Here is a 22329-nt window from a genome sequence, read left to right as displayed (position 1 = left end):
TGGTTCAGGTATGTTTGCAGGGATTCTTCCTTCCTCGCTTTCAAATCTTTCAACGTCACTAATGATTCTTTACCTTCCATGCTTATATTTCTGGGATCATACCTGAAAAGGTTGGCGATCTAATTAATTTACAATCTCTTGTTCTTGATAACAACTCTTTTACTGGGACAATTCCATCTTCCTTGGGTGATCTGAAAATCTTCAATTGTTATCTGCACCCAACAACAAAATCAGTGGAAAAATCCCATTGGCTGTGGGAAATCTTAAAGAACTGATCAGTTTGGACCTTAGCGACAATGCTCTGACACATCAGATACCAAACACACTTCAAAACATGACAAAGTTATTGGGACTACGTCTTGGTTTACAGGCACAATTCCAAGTGGACTGTTCGGTATCCGCACACTCTCCATAGTTTTGGATTTATCCCATAATCAATTGGTAGGATCACTACCGGAGGAAATCGGCAATCTTATAAATCTTGTGGAATTTCGGGCAGATTCCAATAGATTTTCAGGCAAAATCCCTTCCAGGCTTGGTGAATGTCAACTTCTCCGGTTTCTCTATCTTAACAGTAATTAAACGGTTCTATCCCACCACTGCTGGGTCAACTCAAAGGCCTTCAATCTCTTGACCTCTCAACCAGCAATTTGTCCGGACAGATACCCATCTTCTTTGGGAACTTTAGCATGCAATTATCTCAAACTTCATTCAATAGATTCTCGAAGGTGAAGTACCAAACATTGGTGCTTTTGCAAATGCTAGTTTAATTTCCATTCAAGGCAACGGGAGACTTTGTGGTGGTATACTCGACTTACATCTGCCTCTTTGTTCCTTCAAATTGCCAAAGAGAAATAATGAACTTCTTGCCACTACTATGATTATTCCTCTTGTTGTGATATTACCCGTCCTTGCTTTGCTCTATAAGATTCGTATTTGGCGCACAAAAAGAAAACTGGAAAATCCCCCAACAACATCCTTGCAAGGGCACCCGATGATCTCATATTTGCAGTTAGTAAGAGCAACAGAAGGTTTCTCAACAAGCAAAGCAATCTGCTTGGTTCTGGCTCATTTGGGTTTGTGTACAAAGGGGAGCTCCAAGCAGGTGAAACAATAAATCATGTCGCTGTGAAGGTATTAAAGCTTCAAACTCCTTCGGCACTCAAGAGTTTCACTGCAGAATGTGTAGCACTACGAAATTTGCGACACCGAAATTCTACACCGAGTTTCACTGCAGAATGTGTAGCACTACGAAATCTCGTCAAGATAATTACAATTTGTTCAAGCATTGATGCCAGAGGGAATGATTTTAAAGCAATCGTGTATGACTTCATGCTTAATGGTAACTTAGAAATTCTACATCCTGCTATAAATGATCATACAGAGCAGAGGTTCTTGAATCTCCTTCAGAGTTACCATACTACTTGATGTGGCCTATGCATTAGATTACGTTCACTGTCATGGCCCCACACAGCTGTTATACATTGTGATCTCAAGTCAAGTAACCTACTCTTGGATGCTGATATGGTTGTTAGAATTTGCCAAAACTTAATATTAGCGGCACGTTATCTAGAATCTTAACATAACCTAGTTCATGACAAATCAATCTAATGCGGAATAAACGGTAATTATTATACCAGTGTTAGCAGTAGCAGCAGCCATTTACGCCTGATCCGTAGAAGAAGTAGGCGTTCTTGTCGGTGGAGATGCAGCAGCGAATCGGCGTCCTCCGGGCACCAACGGGAGTGCTTGGCCTTCCAAACCCCTCCAATGCCCTTAGCGATCAGACTAGCGGTGGCTAGGATTTTAGATTGGGATAATTAGGTCATTTAGGTGCTAACCACGACCTTATGTTTATAGGCACTGTGGGGCTGGGGGCCAGCCTCTGGAAACAGGTCTAATGGGCCTGCTGATCATAGCCCATTAGGGTGTTATCATTAGATTTCCTTAATCACGTTTAGATGGTTCAAACGTTTCCTTAACAGTGAAGATCACAATATCTTAACTGAATTTTTATTTCCAACAATGGTAGCCCATGTTGGAGATTTTGGACTTGCTAAGATTCTTTGCGATGGAAGCTCAATCTTGCATCAGTCATCAAGCTCTATTGGATTTCGAGGGACAGTTGGTTATGCAGCCCCAGGTTAGACTAACATGTTTATTCCGATTTCTCTTTTATTACATACGTTCAATCATCCTTAGATGACCAACTTTTGGATAATCTCAGAAAATAATTTTCTGCTGAACAACATATTTTATAATAATATAGAAACATGTGTTACAGAAATCTAACATACTTTTGGAAATGATGTTGGGAACATGGTGTCAATACAAGGAGATATTTATAGCTACAGAATTTTAGTTTTGGAAACAGTGTCCGGGAAGAGGCCCACTGACAAGCAATTTTGTCTAAAATTGAGCCTTCGTGATTATGTTGAGATATCGATACAGAGTAGAATGAAGGATGCTGTTGACACACGACTACTCTCGTTGGAACTTCAAAACGAGAATCAGAGATTGGATGATTCTTCATACAGTAGAAAAATCGAATGTGTTATTTCACTTCTTAAGCTTGGAATGTCTTGCACTCAGGAATCACCATCAAGCAGAATGACAACCAGAGGTATCATAAAAGAGCTGCATGGTGCAAAGGAAACTCTAGCTAGGGAGAGGTTTCAATGAGGTTTTAACATGTATTTGACATGCGTATTTATTTCTAGTAACAAATTACAGCTTAGTACATTCAAATATGTTTGATCTATTTTTCTATGATTATTCAGAAGTATGACTTTGTTGTAACATTGGAGTCCATCCTTATTATCATATATAGTTTTACCCCAAATCTATTATGTCTTTCTTTCCACGCATGGTTGCATATAACGATTGATTTCTTAACTGAGCTTAATTCATACAGCAAGGTTTCTTGTAGTGGGACCTGTGTTGATATGAGAACGTGCCACACACGCGTCAAATACCGAGCACTGAAAGCGCAGTGCGCAGGGATACACCTCATGGCGCCTCTACGCAGACCGGTTTTGTCAGGGTAGCTCGACAAAGAACCAACAAACCCCCGTCCAGGAGGGACCCGTCGAGGCAGGCACACCTTGTGTTGTTCTAGCTCGTCGAGATGATGTTTATTCTCCTCTCTGGTCTCTACACGAAGGATGATAGGTGCTTGGAATATCTAGTCATCCACCGGGAGTCCTACTTTATTATTATAATTTATCCTATAGTCTGACAGAGCATCCAGAAATACAAAATGAAGCAAATTCGACAAACCAGACTTGATTACAAAGACAGAACATATTAGCAACATTACTGTATAATAAATGATTGTACCGAACCAAACCCTGCATGCTCGATCACAGTGCCACTGCTAACTAGTGCGATGAATCATGACTGAATAGGTGGATATGTATCCAATCTGAATTTGGTCCAGAAACGAAGTCGACACGACGATATCCAACCCAAAATACATGATCCAACAATGCAGGATGCATGATAAGATATCCAAATCCATTCCTAGTTTCACACCTTCCCGCGTGAACTGGTCCTTGAACTTCCGGATACCCAAAATATGCAGGACGTTGATGCTCTGTTCGACCCGGGTTATAATCATGCAGGATCCTGACAAGATCGCCGTGCCTCCAACCCATGTCTGCTCGCCGTGGTACTAGCCCCCATCGGTGCTCGCCAGCTCGTCGCGCCACCATGACTTGGGACCGAAGAGCAGGAGCTGTGCAGCGGCCGGAGCTTGGTGCAAGCATGCCATGGCATGGATTTCTCCCTGCACGAGCGCGTCGATCACATCACGGGGCAGGAGGTGGGATCCTCCTCAATGGACTGGTGATGGACAGCGAAGGCGTAGCCATGGCTGTTGGGGTAGAACGCCGGCGTGGGAGACTGGCGGTGCGCCCTGGCCGCCTTCTTCCCTCTCCTCCGTTTGCTGCCCTTTCCCCCGTTCTGCCCGCCCTTGCCCTGTCCACCATTCTTGTCATTCCTGGAGCCGCCTTTGGGCGGCGCGTTCCCAGCGTTGACCTGCTTCTGCTTCTTCGAACAATGGAGGATAAGATTAATCAGGTCACACAACTAGGAGCGCAGGAAAAACAATCCATCAGTTCGATCTCTTACTGGTTTGTTCGTGCGGGGGTGACGATCACGAGCAGCGAGCTGGTCGATCTTGCTCTCGATGCTGACGCCGTTGGCGGCGGCGAGGTCGACGAGGCAGGTGGTGATCCTCTTGTCCACGTCGTCGAACCTGGCGGCCCTGGCGCCGCTGGTGAGGAGCCTGGAGACCAGGCCGCCGCTCCGGCTGCTGGACTCGACGAGCTTGAGCGCGTCGTCGAGGGCCTCCTTGAGCCTGCTCAGTATGCTCATCCTCGTGGGCGCCGCGTCGGCCCTGGCGCCCGCCTTGGAGGCGCGCAGGACGTTGCCGACCGCCTCCGCGCGCCGGGCGAGTTCCCGGCACCGAGTCCGGTTCCGGCGAGCCGACCTCTCCGCCTTGGCGATCTCCTGCAGGAGCTTGATGATGGTGCCCATGACGCTGCTCACCGGCTCCATCCTGAGTTCCTAATCACACTGCCGCGTCCCTAATTTCTCTGACGATCTCACCGCCGGCGGTCTGGGTAAGGGACTTGTTGAATGAGAAGTGGAAGAGCTGCACTAAGTTTATGACGGGGGTGCGTCAACGGTAAACGGGGCTGGGGACGCGGTGGATAACTCGCTTTCGTGCTTTGCTTGTGCGCGTCAAGGTTAGGCGAGAAAATGAGGACAGCGCCGAGCGAGACAGGCCTGCATGCACTTAGAAAAACTTGGAATTTCTTTACTCCATTTGTGTTAACAGTTCGATGAGGACATGACTAAACTGGGTCCTACCAAAACCAGCAATAATTGAGTAGTCTTCCCTAATTTCCTACTCTCACCCTACTGCAAAATATTTTTCGGTAATGCTATGATCCGGCCGTCCCTGGTGGAAATATCGGATACCGGTTCCACATGAGTCTTCTTTCCCACCTTATTCTTTTACGGTTTCACCTGCACTACTAACATCTTTTTCTCCCTCTCTCGTAAGTCGTAGGCTCTGATGGCTCTATAGTCTTCCAATCAAATCCGCCAACAATGCAGCGCGTGAGCTCGAGATAGTGTAGCCCCGCGCTCCAACATCGACGAGAACCCCTGGTGGTCGACAAACTGGACCAGGGTGGGAGGGGTCATCATCACGGCAGCGCCATTATATTGCAGGGGACGCGCTCGCTTAGGGTGCAGCGTGGCTGCTGCAGCACGGCAAGCACCGGACCGTCATGCAAGAGCTGCCGTTGCTGCCAGAGTGCTAGCATGGGAGGCCATGGTGGAGCTGGAGGAGGAGCATGCTGATTGGGCCTTCTGCCTTCCATGGCGGTTGATCTCATACAGATTCTCGCCTTCATCCTTTCTCCGATGGCATGCTCATCCTCAGCCATGAGGAGAGTCTATCTATGCTGCTCTGTTACAGTGTACACATGATCTGATCTATTGATGTTGCAATGGGTAATTGTGATGTTGGTAATATTTTTTATGGTGTATAAGGTTATGGAGATGCTTCATCAGTTGACCTTTTGATGTTGCATAGTTATTTTCTTGATGTTGCAGTATGTATTTATGTGGTGTTGCAAGGCATTATCTTCATATACTGCATGAAAAATGAGGTAGGAAATATAAATGTTAGATAGCAACGAGCTATTTTTAGGATTTCTTGATGTTGCAAATTGTGTTTTTACATGTTATTGAAGGAATTTCTAATGTTGCATTCGGTATTTTGGCATGTTGCAACGGCTTTAGATGTCTGCTCAATGTTACATGCAACATCTTGCATATGTTGCGGTGGGAGTTTTGTGCCTGATACTATCGTCCAATGCCAGAACTGGACGTCGGACATCCGGACGCTAGCAAGACCGTTCTTTTTTTTCTTGCTAGTTATAAAAAAAAAACTCGACCGGTGGGGGAAAGACCGCTCCCACTGCATTGCACTAAGAAGAAACCTCAACCAAGCCGACCAAGAAAATCCTCAAACCCTAGCTTCCTAGCGTCACCATATAGGACTATATCGTAACTATCCCTCCAGCGAGGGGTTTTTTCTGCCGCCATCAAGATTTGAGCTCTGGTTGGTGTCTTTCTCAGCTGGGAAGCTTTTACCACTACACTATAGGAGCGTTAATTTTTTTGTCTAGTTATTAACTGCTACTTGTGCTCATGAACGTCACGTAAGCATTTCTGTGACATAAAAAATTGAAATGATAGAAATAAGCATAATTTACATAGTTTCTGCTGTTTCGTATAGGTAAATGAATTAATTAACGGGATGGTGACAAGGACGAATAAGAGTCGAGTCAAACGCATGTTCACTGAAGGTCCAGTAGCACGAGCTCAAGGATCAAGGAAATCAAGCTCCCACCCCAAGAAAATAAACTTTTTATTTACGAGACACCGTACAAATGCAGCCGAATGGCGATGGACCTCAACTCGAGAGTACTCCGCAAAGTCGGCATACAAGATGTTGCACCAAGGACCCATACCGCTACATAGCCACAAGTTGATCTCTGGAGGTCCTGGGCACCTTTGAAAGTGAAGCTCTTCCTTTGGCTTGCATTGCATCAAGAAAAGACACTGGACTGATCGCTGGCGCAGGCACGGGATCGTTGATGCAAGGGCGGCCTGCTGACTTTGCGACCAAGAGCCGGATACAAGTGAACACCTGTTCATCTCCTGCTCACTAACAACATTTGGACGATCATTCTAACTTGTTTGGAAAGTACTTTCCCGATCCAGGGGCCCTAACACATTGCAGGAGCAATGCGACCAGCTGAGGACTGTCACACCCGGTTTTAGAAAGGAACCGAATGCATCTCATATGTGCGTCAGAATCAAATTCACACATATACATAGACAATAAAAGTGTATATCGAAACAATATCATAACGAAAAAAGTATTATAGTACTTTATTACATGATCAGAAGTCTTAATCTTAAGCGAATGAATAAACGTTTATAACTAGCAGCGGACTTCAACTTCATAGGCAGATGACCGGGAGACATACACCTAGAACTCTTCAAAATCTTTACGGAACTCCGGATAATTATCTTATTCTGAGTAGCATTAGTTTTAATAAAGTAAGTGCGAGTATACTATAGTACTTAGCAAGTGGAGTAAATTATATGACATGCAAGGTCAAAATTAAGGAAAAGCTGATATGGTTTGACTGCAATAAGCATTTTTAAATGGCTAAATTTTATTTAGCAAGCGTTAATTTTTTAAAAAATAAAAGTTGCATTATATTTAAAACGGAGGAAGTAGATCGGTAGATGGTCAGGATTCTTAGCCCACGACCCCAGGGAAAACCGGTGCATGGCTCTGCCTCTGCCAGTGACCGAGAACGGAGGCATATCGCCGGCCGTCGTACCTCTGCTTCCTTCGTTCTCGGCCCCGCATCCCCCCGGTTGGTGTGACACCTGATTCTTTAGGTGTTTCAAAACGTGTTTAGAGAATGTTTAAAGAGTCAAATTTGGGTCAAAAACTGGTCAAAAAAAACTCACTCTCCAATACGCCGCCCATGGCCGCTCAACGCGCGGCGAGCGTCCACTCGCCGGCGCGTTCTGTGCCGTGCCACGCGCCGGCCTCCGCGGCAGCCCTGCCACGGGCCTGCGCAGCCTGTCCGCCCACTTGCTTGCCGTGTCCATGCCGCCTACGTAGCGCACCTCATTGCACCGCCGTACCATGACGCCGGCCGATGTTGTCGCGCCACTTGGCGTCCTTTAATCACTGCTCGCCTGTGCACGGCCATTACTCCGCCACGACTTTATCTCCACCCTGGCGTCATTCCCTTCGTGTCCCTCTCCCTTTTCCTCCCTTCTTCCTCATCGGGCAGAACCGGCCGAGCCGAGCAGAGCTTTCGTTCCCCGGCCAAATTCGCCTCACTCCCTCCATCAAGTTTAAATCGCCTCCACCCGCACCCCCCTCACCCTCTGCGCTGAGCCCCAAGCGCCTCCTATGTATACTGAATAGGATTCGGTAGGTTCCTTCGGTCCATGCATAGTTCGTTAGCATTGCATGCTTAATATGACTCGGTGGAAGTAGAGCGATTTCTGGTCAACTCGCAAGATATAGGATGAATAGAAATAATGATGTGGGGTATGAAAATGGAGACGGGACGGAGAATGATATTGAGATGTAAGTTACGGCAATAGGACAGCAACGTTCTGCTGATCAAATTTAAACAGTACTAATCACATGTCGGCGGTAGAAGGTAGTCGAACCTGGTAAGTGCAGTACCTCGATCACTCTGGCGTCTGAGATACCTGCTTCTCCAGTTAAGTGCTAGTCAGTAACTCATGGCCGACCCGTCGTAGGTATCGGTGGGGATTAGCTACTTGCAGGTTGAGAGGTGGTTCAACCATTTTGTAGTGGTCGAAGGGAATCGTTGATGCATGTGACTCGATGGGGTTGCATGCGTTGTGTGGTTAGATTTTCCCTGCAAGGATTAAATCGAATCGATTCGCCGCCGCTCTCGGATAAGAGAACCTTGATCGTAGCTTCGCATCGTAGTAAAGAAATGAGATGAAAGTTATAAATTGTTGTTAATTATTGTTGTGATCTAATTAATTATTTTCCCACTCCAAATATTTATTTACGTTGCAAACATAGGAAATAGAATATCCCATATAAACTTGTGATAAAATCCTGAAAGTAAGGATTCACTATTAGTAGATTTTTGGTGAAACTGACCCACCAGCTAAAAGTCTTGCATACTAAAAGTCGGTTAAGTATACGTCACTAGCCGAATAAAGAAGATTACTGAGTATTAGTTACTCAGTGTTTGTTGCTCAAATTATTTCAGGATCTAATGATTGTCCATGTTGTGCTAAGTTCATCCACCTTGATGCGGATGGTTGGGAGGACATCATATCGGACACGTAGTCGTTGGTTGATCTTGGGTTGCATACGCGTGGGCTGCGCGTGCGATCCATCGCTCACGCTTCATGCATCGTAGTTGTAGGATTTGCTTTACAAACTTTTATTAAACTACAGTTGAAATGTACCGTACCCTGTATTGTAATGTATTGTAAGAACCCTGTTATGGTTGCACTGTCTTTGCTCATCTTCGAGCGAGAGTTTTGGTGTTTGTGTCGATCGATGAAATCAGTGGTGAAATCATGATGTCACCCGGCATACTGTCAAATTACACGGCATACTGTCAAATTACACCGTTTTAAGTGCGCGTTGATCGGATTAAATATTTAAATAATAGTTAGAGCATCTCCAGCAGTTCCCTAATAAACATCTTCCAATAAGATGGTATTAGGACATCCCAATAAGAGATGCTTTTACAGTTCTCCAATAACCTCGTCGCAATACAATTAACATATTGGAAGAGCTAAAATTCTTCCTTTATTTGAGGGGAGTTAGGGTGAAATATTAGGATGGAAAAGTGAGAGGTTTTGGAAAACTGCTGGAGTATATCTTTTTCTTAATATTATAAGTTTATTGGAGAAAAAAAGTGCTGCAGATACTCTTAGCGCACTTAGTCTGATTTAATTTGGACGTTTGTGCTACAGCTAACAAATAGAATTTCGCATCGCACGTTCACAGATGATGCCATGCCATGGCAGGGCAGGTCAGCCAGAGAGAAAAAAAAGGGCGGACGAGAGCACAGATTCCTTCCTCCGTCCGAAGAGCCACCATCTACGGTACGAGACCGCCCGCACGTCGCCGGCACCGGCAGGCCGACCGGACTCGTTTCCGCCTTTCTTCCCCGCCACATTCTACCCTGTAGCTGCCGCCCACGATGCAAGCAGACACCTTGCCGGATCTGGGTACACGAGCGGCGTCAAAGAAACACAGACAAAAGTGGGCGGCGAATCCGACAGCCGCCAGCCGCGCCCAAAAGCCGGATGCCGGTGGCACCAGACCATACATATGCTTAGCTCCCAAGGAAAGAACACGGTTGGCTCCGGCTGCCACAATCAGGCCTCGAACCAAATTGCCCAACTCACCCGATCAACAACAAACGGATAGCGATCACATCAAAGGGTTGGGCTTCCCTTATCTATCTTGGGCTACAGTTACGCCGTCCACATTAGCAAAAGCACATCCAGTGTCCATTCTCCAGATTCCAGTCAAAAGAAAGAAAAAACTGAACTGGATCAAAGATCTATCACAGAAACAAGTCCATTTCTCCTATAGAACTGGCAGCCAAAAAAAAATACCCTAGAGATTAGTCCTAACACCACGATTAATGCACGCAGGTTCCCACCAAAACAAGGCTCCTCAGGTTTTATCAAGCAAGAAGCTTCGCAGTAAGTTAACTCAGGGCGCTTAATTCAAAATTCGGAGCCAGTCAAAGCCCTAGTTGACTCAAATCATTGGTACCAACCGATCCTAGCCGACCACTGACCATCGGTTACACTGTCCACATTAGCAAAACCTTCCAGCTCCAAAAAAAAGAAAAGAAAAGCCTCAAGATTCGACCTACCAACTGAACCAAGGATTTACCACAGCAAGCAGTTCATTTCTTCGTTTCCCCTGTAGAACTAGCAAACAACTTGAAAAGATTCATGGCACACAAACCCCCAACCCAAATAGGGCCCTTCAGGTTTCATTATCAACCAAGAAGCACAAAGTTAATTCAGGATGGCTAATTCGAGTTTCAGAGCCGTCAAAGCCCTAATCGACTAAAATTACCGGAACCAGCTGAAATGAAAAGTCCTAGGCATTCAAATCATTTGCATTGCACATGTATAGTAGCAAGCACTGACTGAACAACAGCCTACTGAATGAACATCGGCACCAACTGAAAGTCCTAGACATTCAGATCATTTGCACTGCACATTTATACTTAGATCATTTGCACTGCACATATATACTGTAGGAAGTACTGACTGCTACCATTCATTTACAGTGATGCTTACATCAACCACACGCTATCAATTCCAACAAACAAACAAACCTGTTACCTGCATACATATGTACACCAACAACAACCTGCTACTGAACACAGATGATCCACCACCCCAAGCTGATGAACACATCCTCATTATTATGAAAGTACTGCTGGGCGTATGAGAGTGTCAATCCTAATTTGACATGCTAAGAACGTACTACTAGTAGTATTGAACATTCCCTAATCAACCTGATTTGAGCTGCTTGCTAAACCCCCAACCCAATACCAGAAGGAAAAGAAAAACGGGGGGATCAAAACCCCCCAAGAACTACGGCACGAACGAACCTAACTGAGCAGCAGAGAGGAGGAAGGGGGGCACCAACCAACAGGGGAGCGAGCCGCCCGCTGACTAGTGGGACCCCCACAGGCCCCAGGACCTCCAGTTGAGCACGCCGCCCCACCCGCGCCGCCGCTTCTCCTCCTCGCCGGCCGCGGCGTCCTCCGGCTCCTTCTCCTCCTCCGCCGTGAGGTATTCGGCGCCGTCCTCCGCCTTCGGGGCCTCTTCCGGAGCAGGGGAAGCCGCCGCCGGCGGCGGCGGTGGCGGGAGGGGGAGGGGGTCGACGGCGACCTCCTTGCCCTTGCCCTTGCCCTTCCCCTTGCCGGCCTTCTCCTTGGGGGCGTCCTTAGCTGCTGCCGTGTCCTTGGCTGCACGCTTCTTGCGGCCGCGGCGCCCTCCGCCCTTGCCGCCCCCCTCCCTCTCCTCCTTGGCCAGGTGCTCCTCGAACGCCTCGATGGCGCGGTGGATGGCCTCGCGGTCGGCCTCCGGGGACCCGTTCCAGCGGGACCAGTAGGCCGTGTAGCACCCGAAGCACCCGCAGCCGAGCTCCGGCCGGTGACCCCGCGCCCTCGCCTCCTCCCCCGCCCCCGCCGGGGCCGGCGGCGCCGAGGACCGCAGCGAGGCGAGCACCAGGTACGCCAGCACCTCCTTCCCCTCGGCCCCGAGCGGCGCCGCGGCCGCTAGCACCGCCGCGGGGAGCAGCCGCATCAGCACCGCCTCCGCCGTCACCTCCCCTCCCGCTCCTCCTCCTCCCGCCGCCAGCGTCGCCGCCGCCGGCAGCGACGGCGACGGGTGCACCTTGCCCTTCCCCATCGCTCTCCTTCGCTTCGCGAGCCTTCCTCGGCTTCGATTTGTTTTTCTTTTGTTTTGTTTTTCGGAAAATGGAATAATTTCCGTGGTTGGTTAGCTTGCTTGGGTTTTAAGCGACCTCTGGCCCCGCCCCCCGCTTCGTGTGGGCCCCGCTGGGTTTTTTTTATGGGACGGGGCGGTAGGGTCGGATAGGTCTGTGGCGGAGTGGATTAGGTGCGGCGGTCGGCGGTGTGGCGGCGGGGGCGGGTGGGGTCGGCGCGGGGGTGGAGCGTCGGATGGGCGGTGGACGGATGGGATGTGGCCGGAGGTGGCGAGGGACAGGGAGCACGGCTACGGCCGTGCGGTGGCGTAGTTTCTGACGTTCGGGGAACCTGGTTGGTTTAACTTTTACGACCATGGTTAGGGCCTTTTCGTTTCCTACCTTCTAAATTTTAGACCCATCGTATCAAAGAGAATCTTATTATTTATAAGTATTAAATAAAGTCTAATTACAAAACTTTTTGCACAAATGGGTGCTAATTCGCGAGACAAATTTAATGAGCCTAATTATTTTATAATTTGCCACAGTGATGCTACAGTAATCATCCGCTAATCATGGACTAATATACCTCATTAGATTCGTCTCGCGAATTAGTTTTGTAATTAGACTTTATTTAATACTTCTAAATGATAAGATTATCTTTGATGTGATACCTCTAAACTTTAGACCCTAAGAAACGAACACACCCTTAGTTGAGGTTAGGAGAGGATGCACGGCTGATTAGGGACTGCTTTTATTTTCCAGTCAATGGATTACAATAGAATCCTTAATAAATAAGGAACTGCATGTAAAGTGTATTGTAAACAACTTTCTTAGTATGATGATCGTAGCTCTCATGCTGTAACACCCTAATTTTCAAATCAGAAACCTAAATAAATTTTGCTAGATTTTCACAGCATCTATAAGGTTTTTATTCAATTTTTTTATTGTAGAACATTACCGTGAACTAGAGATAATTTATTTAGTTATAAAAAATATACATCTTGGCATTTCAGGCCGCATTGTATTATTTTATTACTTGTCTTTCATTTGAATTTAAATTTTAAATTTAAATTTAAATATATTTGAATGCATTTCTTTTTCTCTCTCTTTCTCCTCTTGGTCCGGCCCAGCTCCCCATCCCTTTTTCTTTTTCTTTTCTGCGCGGCCAAGCCGGCCCAACCCTCTTTCCCTTTCTTTCTCCCTCCCCCCCCCCGGCCCAGCCGGCCGTTTCACCCCTCCCCCGGCCCAGCGGCCCAACCCGCTCCCCTCTCTTCCCTCCCTCTCTGCCTCACCGCTAGGCGGGACCTACCTGTCGGACCCGTCCTCAAGCTCGAGCCAGGCTCGGACTCATGCCTGAGTCCGGCTGTGGCCCGCCTTCCCACGCGCCTCGGGCCTGCACGTCGAGGCCCCATAGCCGCCCCTATATTTAAGGCGTCGTCCCCCACCCCTAGATCCCATCGAAGCCGCCGCCCCTCGCCTCGCCGCTCTAGCCTGCGCCGCCACCTTCGCCACCCGAGCTCGACCGCCCCGTCGCACTACCGTTCCGCTGCCTCTCCCCAATGGCAAGTCGCCGCCGAGCTTCGCGTTGTGGGAAGGAGCATCACCGGCCCTCTTCCCCTCTTTTCCCCGCCTTCTCACGCGCCCGATTCCTCGTTGGAGTTGCCACGCCACGCGCCACAGTCGAGCGCCCCCTTCAGGCCACGACGCCCCACCTCGAGCCCCTAGATGCGTTGCTCGTAGCGCCCTCCATCTCCACGGCTTTTTCTCGATCCAACCCGAGCCCTGGAGCACCGATTTCGGTGTACACCAACATCCCCGCCGCCGCCAGCCTGTGCCAGTGCTACCGCCGCGCCGTCCCGATCGACCCGAGCTGTCGGATCTCGATCCGATGGGTTAGATCCAATCTAACCCAAGTCAACACAACCCCGTATCGGTCAACCCTAGGCCCTTTTGCAAGTTAGCCCCTGAGTTTTAACGAAATCAACCCGCGATCCACGACAGTTTAAAAGTATTTGCAAACAGATCTAAACATATCTAAAGTTTTAGCCTCTGGTCTTTTCTAAAATAGAACCCGCCGTCTCTAGCCCCTTGTTTTCTCAATCTAAACCCTAGATCTAAGGTTTATTTATATTTTAGCCCTCGGTTTCTTTTGTTCAGAGGCCTTTTAGTTTCAAATCTTTTACAAATAAGCCCCTGGACTGATATTTTAGCCATAACTTCTTCATTTTAACTCCGTTTTCATCGATTCTCACGCTCACGCGATCCTTGCAACGCGTACAGTAGCTTTATAATATTGTTTTACTCTGCTTATATTGTTTGATGTACTGTTTCTTATTTATTTTATTTGCTTGTTTGTATGTACTTGTATGTTGTGATAGATGGTGCGCAGTTCGAGGGTCCACAAGAGCAAGGCTTTGAAGACGCCCCTGAGCAACAGCAGTACTTTGAAGAAGGCAAGTGGTTCTTAATCATATTCCGGTCCTAATAACTTTCTAAATACACATATTTACCTTATATGCATGCATGTATCTATAATATGATGGATCCCAAACTAAGGATACGCCTAGTTTCTATTCGAACTTGTTTGATTAAAACTGAGTTGTTTACTTTATGTTGTAGCTATGCTAGTTGCTTCTACTTGTTTTATGGTTGGATAACTTGGAGACTATGCTACACTTGTTTTACTTCATGTTCTGAAATACCTTTATGGTGATAATTATAAGATCATTGCATTAATTGGAATATGAAAAATAACCTAGAAAAATAGTGCAACCACAATACTACAGCTACATGGCTCTGATTTTAGCTAATTAATTAGAAACTTTAGTTTATGATAATCTTACTGAAAGGGCAAGAGGGGTTGCAGCGTCGGGGTATAGCTCGTCCTTTTGAGGGTATGATATGATCCTGGTTAAGATGTCTGCCTCATTAGAGAGAGTTATGACTGCTTTGACTTGAAACCTTAGCGGATTGTCATAAATTAGGTTTAATCTCTGCCACTCACTTCGGAAGTATTTAAGGGCCTTGCAAACTTAGACATCAAGGGAAACACGAGTGTGGGTAAAGTGTACAACCTCTGCAGAGTGAAAACTGATATATCAGCCGTGCTCACGGTTAAGAGTGGATTGGACCCTCACATGATAATTGAACTTGAAGATGATCTAAATTGATATTATTTATTTTATAATATTGTTACTTATCTCTTTTATTTATTTAAAGGTTGGTATATACTTACACTTAGTTAATACTTTCTAAATAAAATTTGGTCAACTAAAAATACTTATCGCAGTCAAACCTTGTCAGTTTTTTCTTGAATTTTGGCCTTACATGTCATATAATTTACTCCACTTGCTGAGTATCAACCATAAGTGTACTCATGCTTGCTTTATTAAAACCAATGCTGCTCAGAATAAGGTAATTGTCCGGAGTTCCCTGAAGATTTTAAGGAGTTCTAGGCGTATGTCTCCCAGTCATCTGCCTATGAAGTTGAAGTTCCGCTATTAGTTATAAATATTTTTTCTACGCTTAAGATTAAGACTTTCGGTTATGTAATAAAGTACTATAATACTCTCTGTCGTTATGACATTGTTTCGGATATACACTTGTATTGTCTATCATATGTGTAAACTTGATCCTGGCGCACATGTGAGATGCATTCAGTTTATTTCTAAAATCGGGTGTGACACCTGCATATTTGAGATAAAAAGTTCAGAGTAAAAATTTAAGATGTAGATGTCGATTTTTACCGTATTGGCTCAATCATGCTTAGTGCACTCATATATCTTTGTCAATAAATAAATGGAGGAAAATCCATGAATGGAACCTTGGCAACGAAGTGCAAAGGTTAATTCACTATTCCCAAAGTTTATGGATCCATATGATATGTTTATGGTCCGTCGGTATATTTTATTTTATTTTCTATATTTTGCATGCAGCCGATGTGTAATGAGAAAAGTGGGAGTACAAATTTCGCTTTTTACCGAATCCGTCTCGGTAAATTTCTTATTATATGCAGCCGATGCATATGAGACGGGGCTGAAGCTTATTATATGCTAGTGCCCCCATGGACTTGTTGTATGCGGTGGGCCGAAAGGTTATTGATCTAATTGGAGGAGAGACCGAGAGAGAGAGCATCGGGGAAATTAAAAGACACTACCCTTTGAAGCTCTCTCCGTGGTTCCCGCGACGCGTGGCGCTCCACACGAGGTCCGTGACTCCGAGCGCCGCAACTGCAAGAGTGAAAGGTTGCAGCTAATAGGAACAGCACACTCCCTCTTTTAAAAAATGAAACTGATGCTGCGCGTGGCGCTCCACGCGAGGTCCGTGGCTCCGAGCGCTGCACTGCAAGAATGAAAGATTGCAGCCAATAAAAACAGAACACTTCTCATTTTTTTAAAAGAAACTATATGCTTTTTTCTATATGCAAGAACCGTATGAGGCTAGAGTATTTGACATAGTGGACTAAGGTACACAGCGATATCCCACTCATCGGCACTGAGACGATGCGTGGAACCGGTGTACAACTTTTTCTCGAAACATAGTAAACATTCAGACGCTTATATATACGTACACAGACTCATTTTATGAATACACATATGCAACTCTACTCCAATGAGTATTTTAAAAGGACTAAACCGGCAGATTCTTAAAATTGATGAAGGCATCATAGACACCTCGCTGTCAATAAACGCGTTGCCTACCACCGAAAGAATAGCGCTGGTTAAATATTGGAATAATCAGAAAAAATACGAACACCGTATTGAGTCTACGACATAAACCTAGATGAGCGGATTCCAAAAATAAATAACCATACCAGTTGATGCCACACTCAGTTGGCGGAACCGGCGTAAGTTGTGCTTCACGGGACTCGTGATGCGGCGGCTGGGCCCCTCGCTCGACCCTACTGCTGCTCGGATGCAGGCAACATGCGTCCGTTACCATGCGTATCTGGTTCAAGTTAGCTACTATTTCTATTAGCTTGATATTTCTAATATAGCATTTGTTATTCTTAAAAAAATTGTACACACTTATGCCCCTGACCAGCAGGTTAGACAACACATTAATAAAAGAAAACACCAACACATCATTTGAACATTGTACAATAAATTTTGAGTTACCAATAAACTTTTTTCTATACGCACAAGAAGTAAAACATATATGATAGACTTGCCCTTAATGTATTTAGTCAACTTGGAAAGAAAAAAGAACACCTACAGCTAATTTAGGCATGGTGCAGTACAGTGGCGGAGGACGTGATAAAATCAAGGTATTGCCGAGACAACGAGCTAAGAAAATGCATGCCGATGTGCGACAGTGCGAGGCGGGCTGGAGCCACTGGAGCTGGAGGCGGGGGTAGCCGGAGCAGCGCCGATGCCCGCGCCGTGTCGAGGCGGCTGCGCGCGGCGGAGGCCGAGGCGGGGCGCGCGCTCCGCCGCAACGCGGAGCGCCGGAGCTGGAGGAGAAGGCCCGGCTGGCGGGCGCCGAGTGCCAGGCGTGGATGGGCAATGCCAGGAGCCACGAGGCCGTCGCAGCCAGCCTCCGCGCCACGCTCGAGCAGCTCCTGCAGCCGCCCCGCGCGGCCGCCGGTGGCTGCGAGGGCGACGTCGAGGACGTGCGGTCGTGCTGCTTCGAGGCGCCGGCGGCGGCCGCGGACGGCTCCGACGAGGACGGTGCTGCGTCGTCTGGGTCGAAGACGTCGTGCAGGTCGTGCGGCGGCGGATAGGGTTAGTTTTTTTTACAGGGTGAAGTTGGGCTGGACCGAGGTATTGCCCGAGCAATACCCAGCAATACCGGGCCCTCCGCCACTGGTGCAGTAGTCTGTCTATGTTAGTCACCTGAGTAGGTGAGTTGTAGTGACCTTAATTGCTTCTTTTACGTGTTTTTCCATAAGGCAATGTTGTTGCTGTCAATGCAAATGCATCTGACTATTCTACAAACAAGATAAAGAAAAGTGTTACAAGAAAAAGTTAAGTTCACTAACATCCTAATTTTTAGTTTTGGTCGATTTGTAATAGAAATAGAACTTAAACTTACATATATATTTTTAGGTCTTCCCTATCTTCTAGCAAAAATACACTGCTAGGACGCTATTAACTGACGAAGGGGGTGGCGTAGATGATAATGGTGATAACAATGCAGATGCTGATACTAAAACTAAGTAATTTCTTGCACCATCTTTATTCATTGGTTTGCACACAATTTTAATATTTAGGATGAGATCTGAGTAATAAGTCCTTTGCATATCCTAATTATATAGCACCAAATGACATGATTCATATAGTATTCTTTTTTTCTTTACAACCCAAGCAAGGATGCATAGCTAGAAGGGGAGGTCTTATCCAGTTTGGCCATAGCAGTTGTGGCTAGCCTTTTTGTGGGTTTGATCATCTGCTGAAGGTCGCATCCATTTTACCTATACCGGTTGCAATAAGCCTTTTATGTGTCTGGTCGTATGCTGGTTGAAGTCCGATGATATTAAAATACTAGACCGATACGTGCTTTTGTTAAGCTCATGGCTATAAACATTTTGATTCACTATTCTCCTCATTTGGATCAGTATAGCTAAATTGTTTGGCAGCTACGAATTCTGGTCATGATACATAAACATGTAATGTATAGCTATACAGAACTTTGGGGTCTCTATTGCTATAATTTCAGGATATGCTGTTATTTCATTGCAGATATTTTCATATCTAATATTAGAGTCACGATAGAGCGTGCAAAGCGGGCTGAATGTTGTAGTAGAAGGAAAAGCAGGATCGGCGACCAAACGAGTGAGGTCACGGCCTCACGGGTTCACCAGTTTCATGATTTGATAAGTATACTGTGTATCATTTATTGAACCGTGGTTCGACAAACTACATATTTCTTGTATATTCCCATCAATCGCACAAACAAATAACACCTGGGCTGTGGCATCCGAGTACTTTGTGTACTAGCTGTTCTAGTTTTGACCAATGATAAATGAGAGTAAAAACATATAAGTGATCTTTTTTTTCTTGGTGTTGTCTAGATTCTCGAACTCTCAAAATGCATTTTTAACCCTTAAACTTTTCTCAAGATATCATCCAGATCCCTAAACATTTAAAATATATATTTTAGATCCCTGAATTTTTCCTAGGATGTTATCAGGGGACAGGGGTGGAGCTGCATAGTGGTCCCTGTGGGCCATGGCCCACCCTAAAAATATGGCCCATTACTCATGTTTAGATGTTTAAAAATCGATCAATAGAAGTAAACTTTGAATCAGTACCATGTACAGGTGATAATTAATAGTACATACTATATAGCGATCATAGGAAAAATTCACTGCTGTGAAAACAAATTGATAGTGAGGAAGACAACTCATATGCCAAAATTGAATTTGTGCAGCAGTAACTAGTAATTGAATTACGAACAGAGCGTAGTTCAGCTGGTAATTCTACTTGCAGCAGATCTATCCATCCAGGTTCGAGTCCTCGACTCAGCACGGGTGATCATATTTTTCTCGATTTATTTTAAGATTTAACCAGCACTATTCTTTCAGTGGTAGGCGATATGCCCGTCGACAGCAAGGTGTCTGTGGTGATTTCATCAATCTCGAGGATCAGTCGGCTTTGTCTCTCGAAGGTGCTCCTAGAGGTAGTTTTGCGCGTAATTATGCGTGCGTATACATGAGCGTTTGCGTCTGTACCTGTTTTTAAAAAAACTAGCAATTGAATTGAGTACTGGCATAGTAACACTGAACAAACTGCAAAGCCCAGCCGGCAACATGCGTGTTAATGCCTACAATATGCAGTACAAACTCCCTATCTAACAGTACCAGATATCACCAATTAGTCGGATGCTATGCCTTTCTTCAAAGTTCAGAGAAGCACGGCAAAATGGCAAATATGTTGCGGCGTTGCATCCAACAATTAATTCTTTCTTTACGTGTGTCCGTGTGTTTCCGAACATGCCTGCCGGCCAAAACCGCACCTCCCGGCACTTGCATGCCCAAATGTTAAGGGTCACGCGCGCGGGTGGGAGTGGATCTGTTGCAAAAGCGCGCGTGTGACCCTTCTTCCTCTTCGTGATGCCAGCCGGTGAGTGGTGGGAGGTGGGGGACCGGTGAGGGGTGGGAGGTGGGGGATCGGCGAAGGATGGGAAGAGGGAGGAGCGGCCGCCGAGGTCGCCGCCGGTCAAGTTGGTGGTCGAGGTGGTGGTTTTAAGATTTCGGGTTTTCGGGATGGGGGCGGCTCCATGGCCAGCGGCTATAGAACGGAGGTCGGGGGCAACAGCGGTGGTGGCAGTTAGGCCGGCTGCGAAGGCGAGACAGCGTGGGAGTGCCGCTGGCGGGGCGGAGCTGGACCACCGGTGGGCGGTAGCTGACGGCGTGTGCAAGAAGAAGGCTATGGGGTCGAAGGCCGGCGGTGGTAGCCGGGCGGCACCAGCGGGTGGTGGCGTATCTGGCAGCAAGAGCCGCTGGAGACAAAGGAGGTGCCCAACGGCGGGGACGAGCTCGAGCTCGTCATGGGCTTCGTGGGCTGTGATGGTTCGCATCCCAGTCGTAGGAACAGCGCCCCTTGCATGGGCGGGATAAAAAGAAAGATGTTCCAAATAAAAGAAGAAAATTTGCGGCAGTACAAAGTTTTCCAACCCCGAAAAACACATAAGCATTTATCGGGCGGGCCAGTAGAAAAGCGCATTTTCTTTCAGGCCGTTGGCCATGAGATGATTGGACCAGCTCCTTTTAGCCGTGCTCAGGACCGACATGAAGAGTGTCTATTTTGTTTTGGGCTGAAAATCGCTGCCCAAGCCCGCCCATTCGGCAGATCGGCCCAACAATTTTGGCTGGGCTCCGGTCGGGCTGAGCTGCCAGTACGTTTAAACACTGCAAGGGGGAAAAAACCCATCTTCTTCTTCTAGCAGCCCAGGTGATCTATGAACTAGGATCATTTTAGCAGCCCAGCCGTAGATCCTATATATATAAAATACTTACTCTCTTGGTTCTAAATTGTAGATCCATTTAGTGAATCTAGAAAAATAATTTTTTTACTATGCACGTAAGTATACACTATCTCTAGGTACGTAGAAAAACTGTATATCTAATTTGCTAAAACAACTTGAAACGAAGGAGTAAATGATTGTTTGTCCATTCAGCAGTTGAAGTAAATTTTACTGACTTTCCATGCCCTGTATATGTGGCAGCGAAGAATTGATGCTGCTCCTGTTATAGATGGCCAACGGGCTGGCCTGGTGCGGGCATGGGCTAGGCACGGCCCGAATGAGGTCGGGCCCGCACGGCACGTCGTGCCTCCCGGGCCATGCCTTTCCGGCCCACGGGCTCAGCCTTTGACCCAAGCACGGCACTACGAGCTGTTTTTCGTGCTGTGCCGGCCCAGAAAGCACGGCCAAGTTTACGGGCCGTGCCAGCCCACGGTCTAAAAGAATCCTCTCATCTAATAGTTGGCGATTTTCATAGTTTCATTTATAGAAAAGTTGCACAGATACAATTAATTCATTCACAAGTCAAAACTTAGGAAAAAACTGACCAAGTCAACAACATATGCAAACTCCAAATCCAAAAAAAATCAAAAGCACTAGGGAGACAACAGAATTAAGATAAATGAGCTGTTTGTGCAATGCTGTCTCGTTAAAAACTTTTTTAGGTAAAACTTACCCTTGTAAGAAACCCTAGAAAGGAAAAAAGAGTGCAACCACCTCTAAATTAAGTCTTACAAGTTACATTACAAACTATTGTTCAAAAATCTCACAAATGACAGATACAAATCACTCTCTTTACACCCTCTCAGTCTCTCACTAACACTAAGCACCAGCAGCTCCAGATTACTCTCCATCAAGATACAAATTTTTGAACGAGTCTTCCAAATCTTGGTTGTCCACAGAGTGTGGTTCCCTTCTTTCTCCTAGCTCCCAATCCTTTATTCAGGTCAGCATCTCCACGATTTCAGGCAACAGGCATCGTCGCCGCTCTTCAATTATCCTGCCTGTCAAACTGAAACAAGATTATGAAGAGATAGTAGATACAGGAACTGCCATAATATCTCTAGATATTATAGATAGGATTGGATATGTTAGTTTATGGTCATGTCACCAGAGAAGTATGTCAAAATTATCCTCATAAGCAGTGACATTGTCAGTGTCCAAATAAACTGAGAGCTCACAAACAATAGATGCAGAAGCATATGAAGATGAAATGGGGGCAAAGGCAGGGGAAGGACCAACAACACCTGTTCCACCGCCTCCAAAGATTCTTCCCCATGCAT

General features: G+C 46.4%; 2 protein-coding genes across 4 annotated transcripts; both read right to left on the bottom strand.

The window, feature by feature from the left end:
* Positions 1-3172: 3172 nt before the first annotated feature.
* LOC112902661 lies at positions 3173-4680 on the bottom strand. 3 transcript variants are annotated; one of them, XM_025971813.1, is made up of 2 exons: positions 4132-4680; positions 3173-4047 (listed from the first exon to the last, which is right to left on the bottom strand). In XM_025971813.1, exons 1-2 carry the CDS (start codon positions 4558-4560, stop codon positions 3805-3807), a joined length of 672 nt encoding a protein of 223 aa, XP_025827598.1. In that variant the 5' UTR covers positions 4561-4680; the 3' UTR covers positions 3173-3804. The 3 variants fall into 3 exon arrangements, with proteins under 3 accessions (XP_025827598.1, XP_025827599.1, XP_025827596.1); XM_025971814.1 differs by having other exon boundaries at positions 3173-4044; positions 4132-4677; XM_025971811.1 differs by having other exon boundaries at positions 3173-4050; positions 4132-4668.
* A 6211-nt stretch (positions 4681-10891) lies between these two features.
* Positions 10892-12167, bottom strand: LOC112901933. Its single transcript, XM_025970804.1, has one exon. The coding sequence runs from the start codon at positions 12061-12063 to the stop codon at positions 11323-11325; it is 741 nt and encodes a 246-aa protein (XP_025826589.1). The 5' UTR covers positions 12064-12167; the 3' UTR covers positions 10892-11322.
* Positions 12168-22329: the final 10162 nt, after the last annotated feature.

Source organism: Panicum hallii, chromosome 8 (genome assembly GCF_002211085.1).
Source record: "Panicum hallii strain FIL2 chromosome 8, PHallii_v3.1, whole genome shotgun sequence".
NCBI classification, from domain to species: Eukaryota; Viridiplantae; Streptophyta; class Magnoliopsida; order Poales; family Poaceae; genus Panicum; species Panicum hallii.
This window is presented reverse-complemented; position numbering and strand designations above follow the sequence as displayed.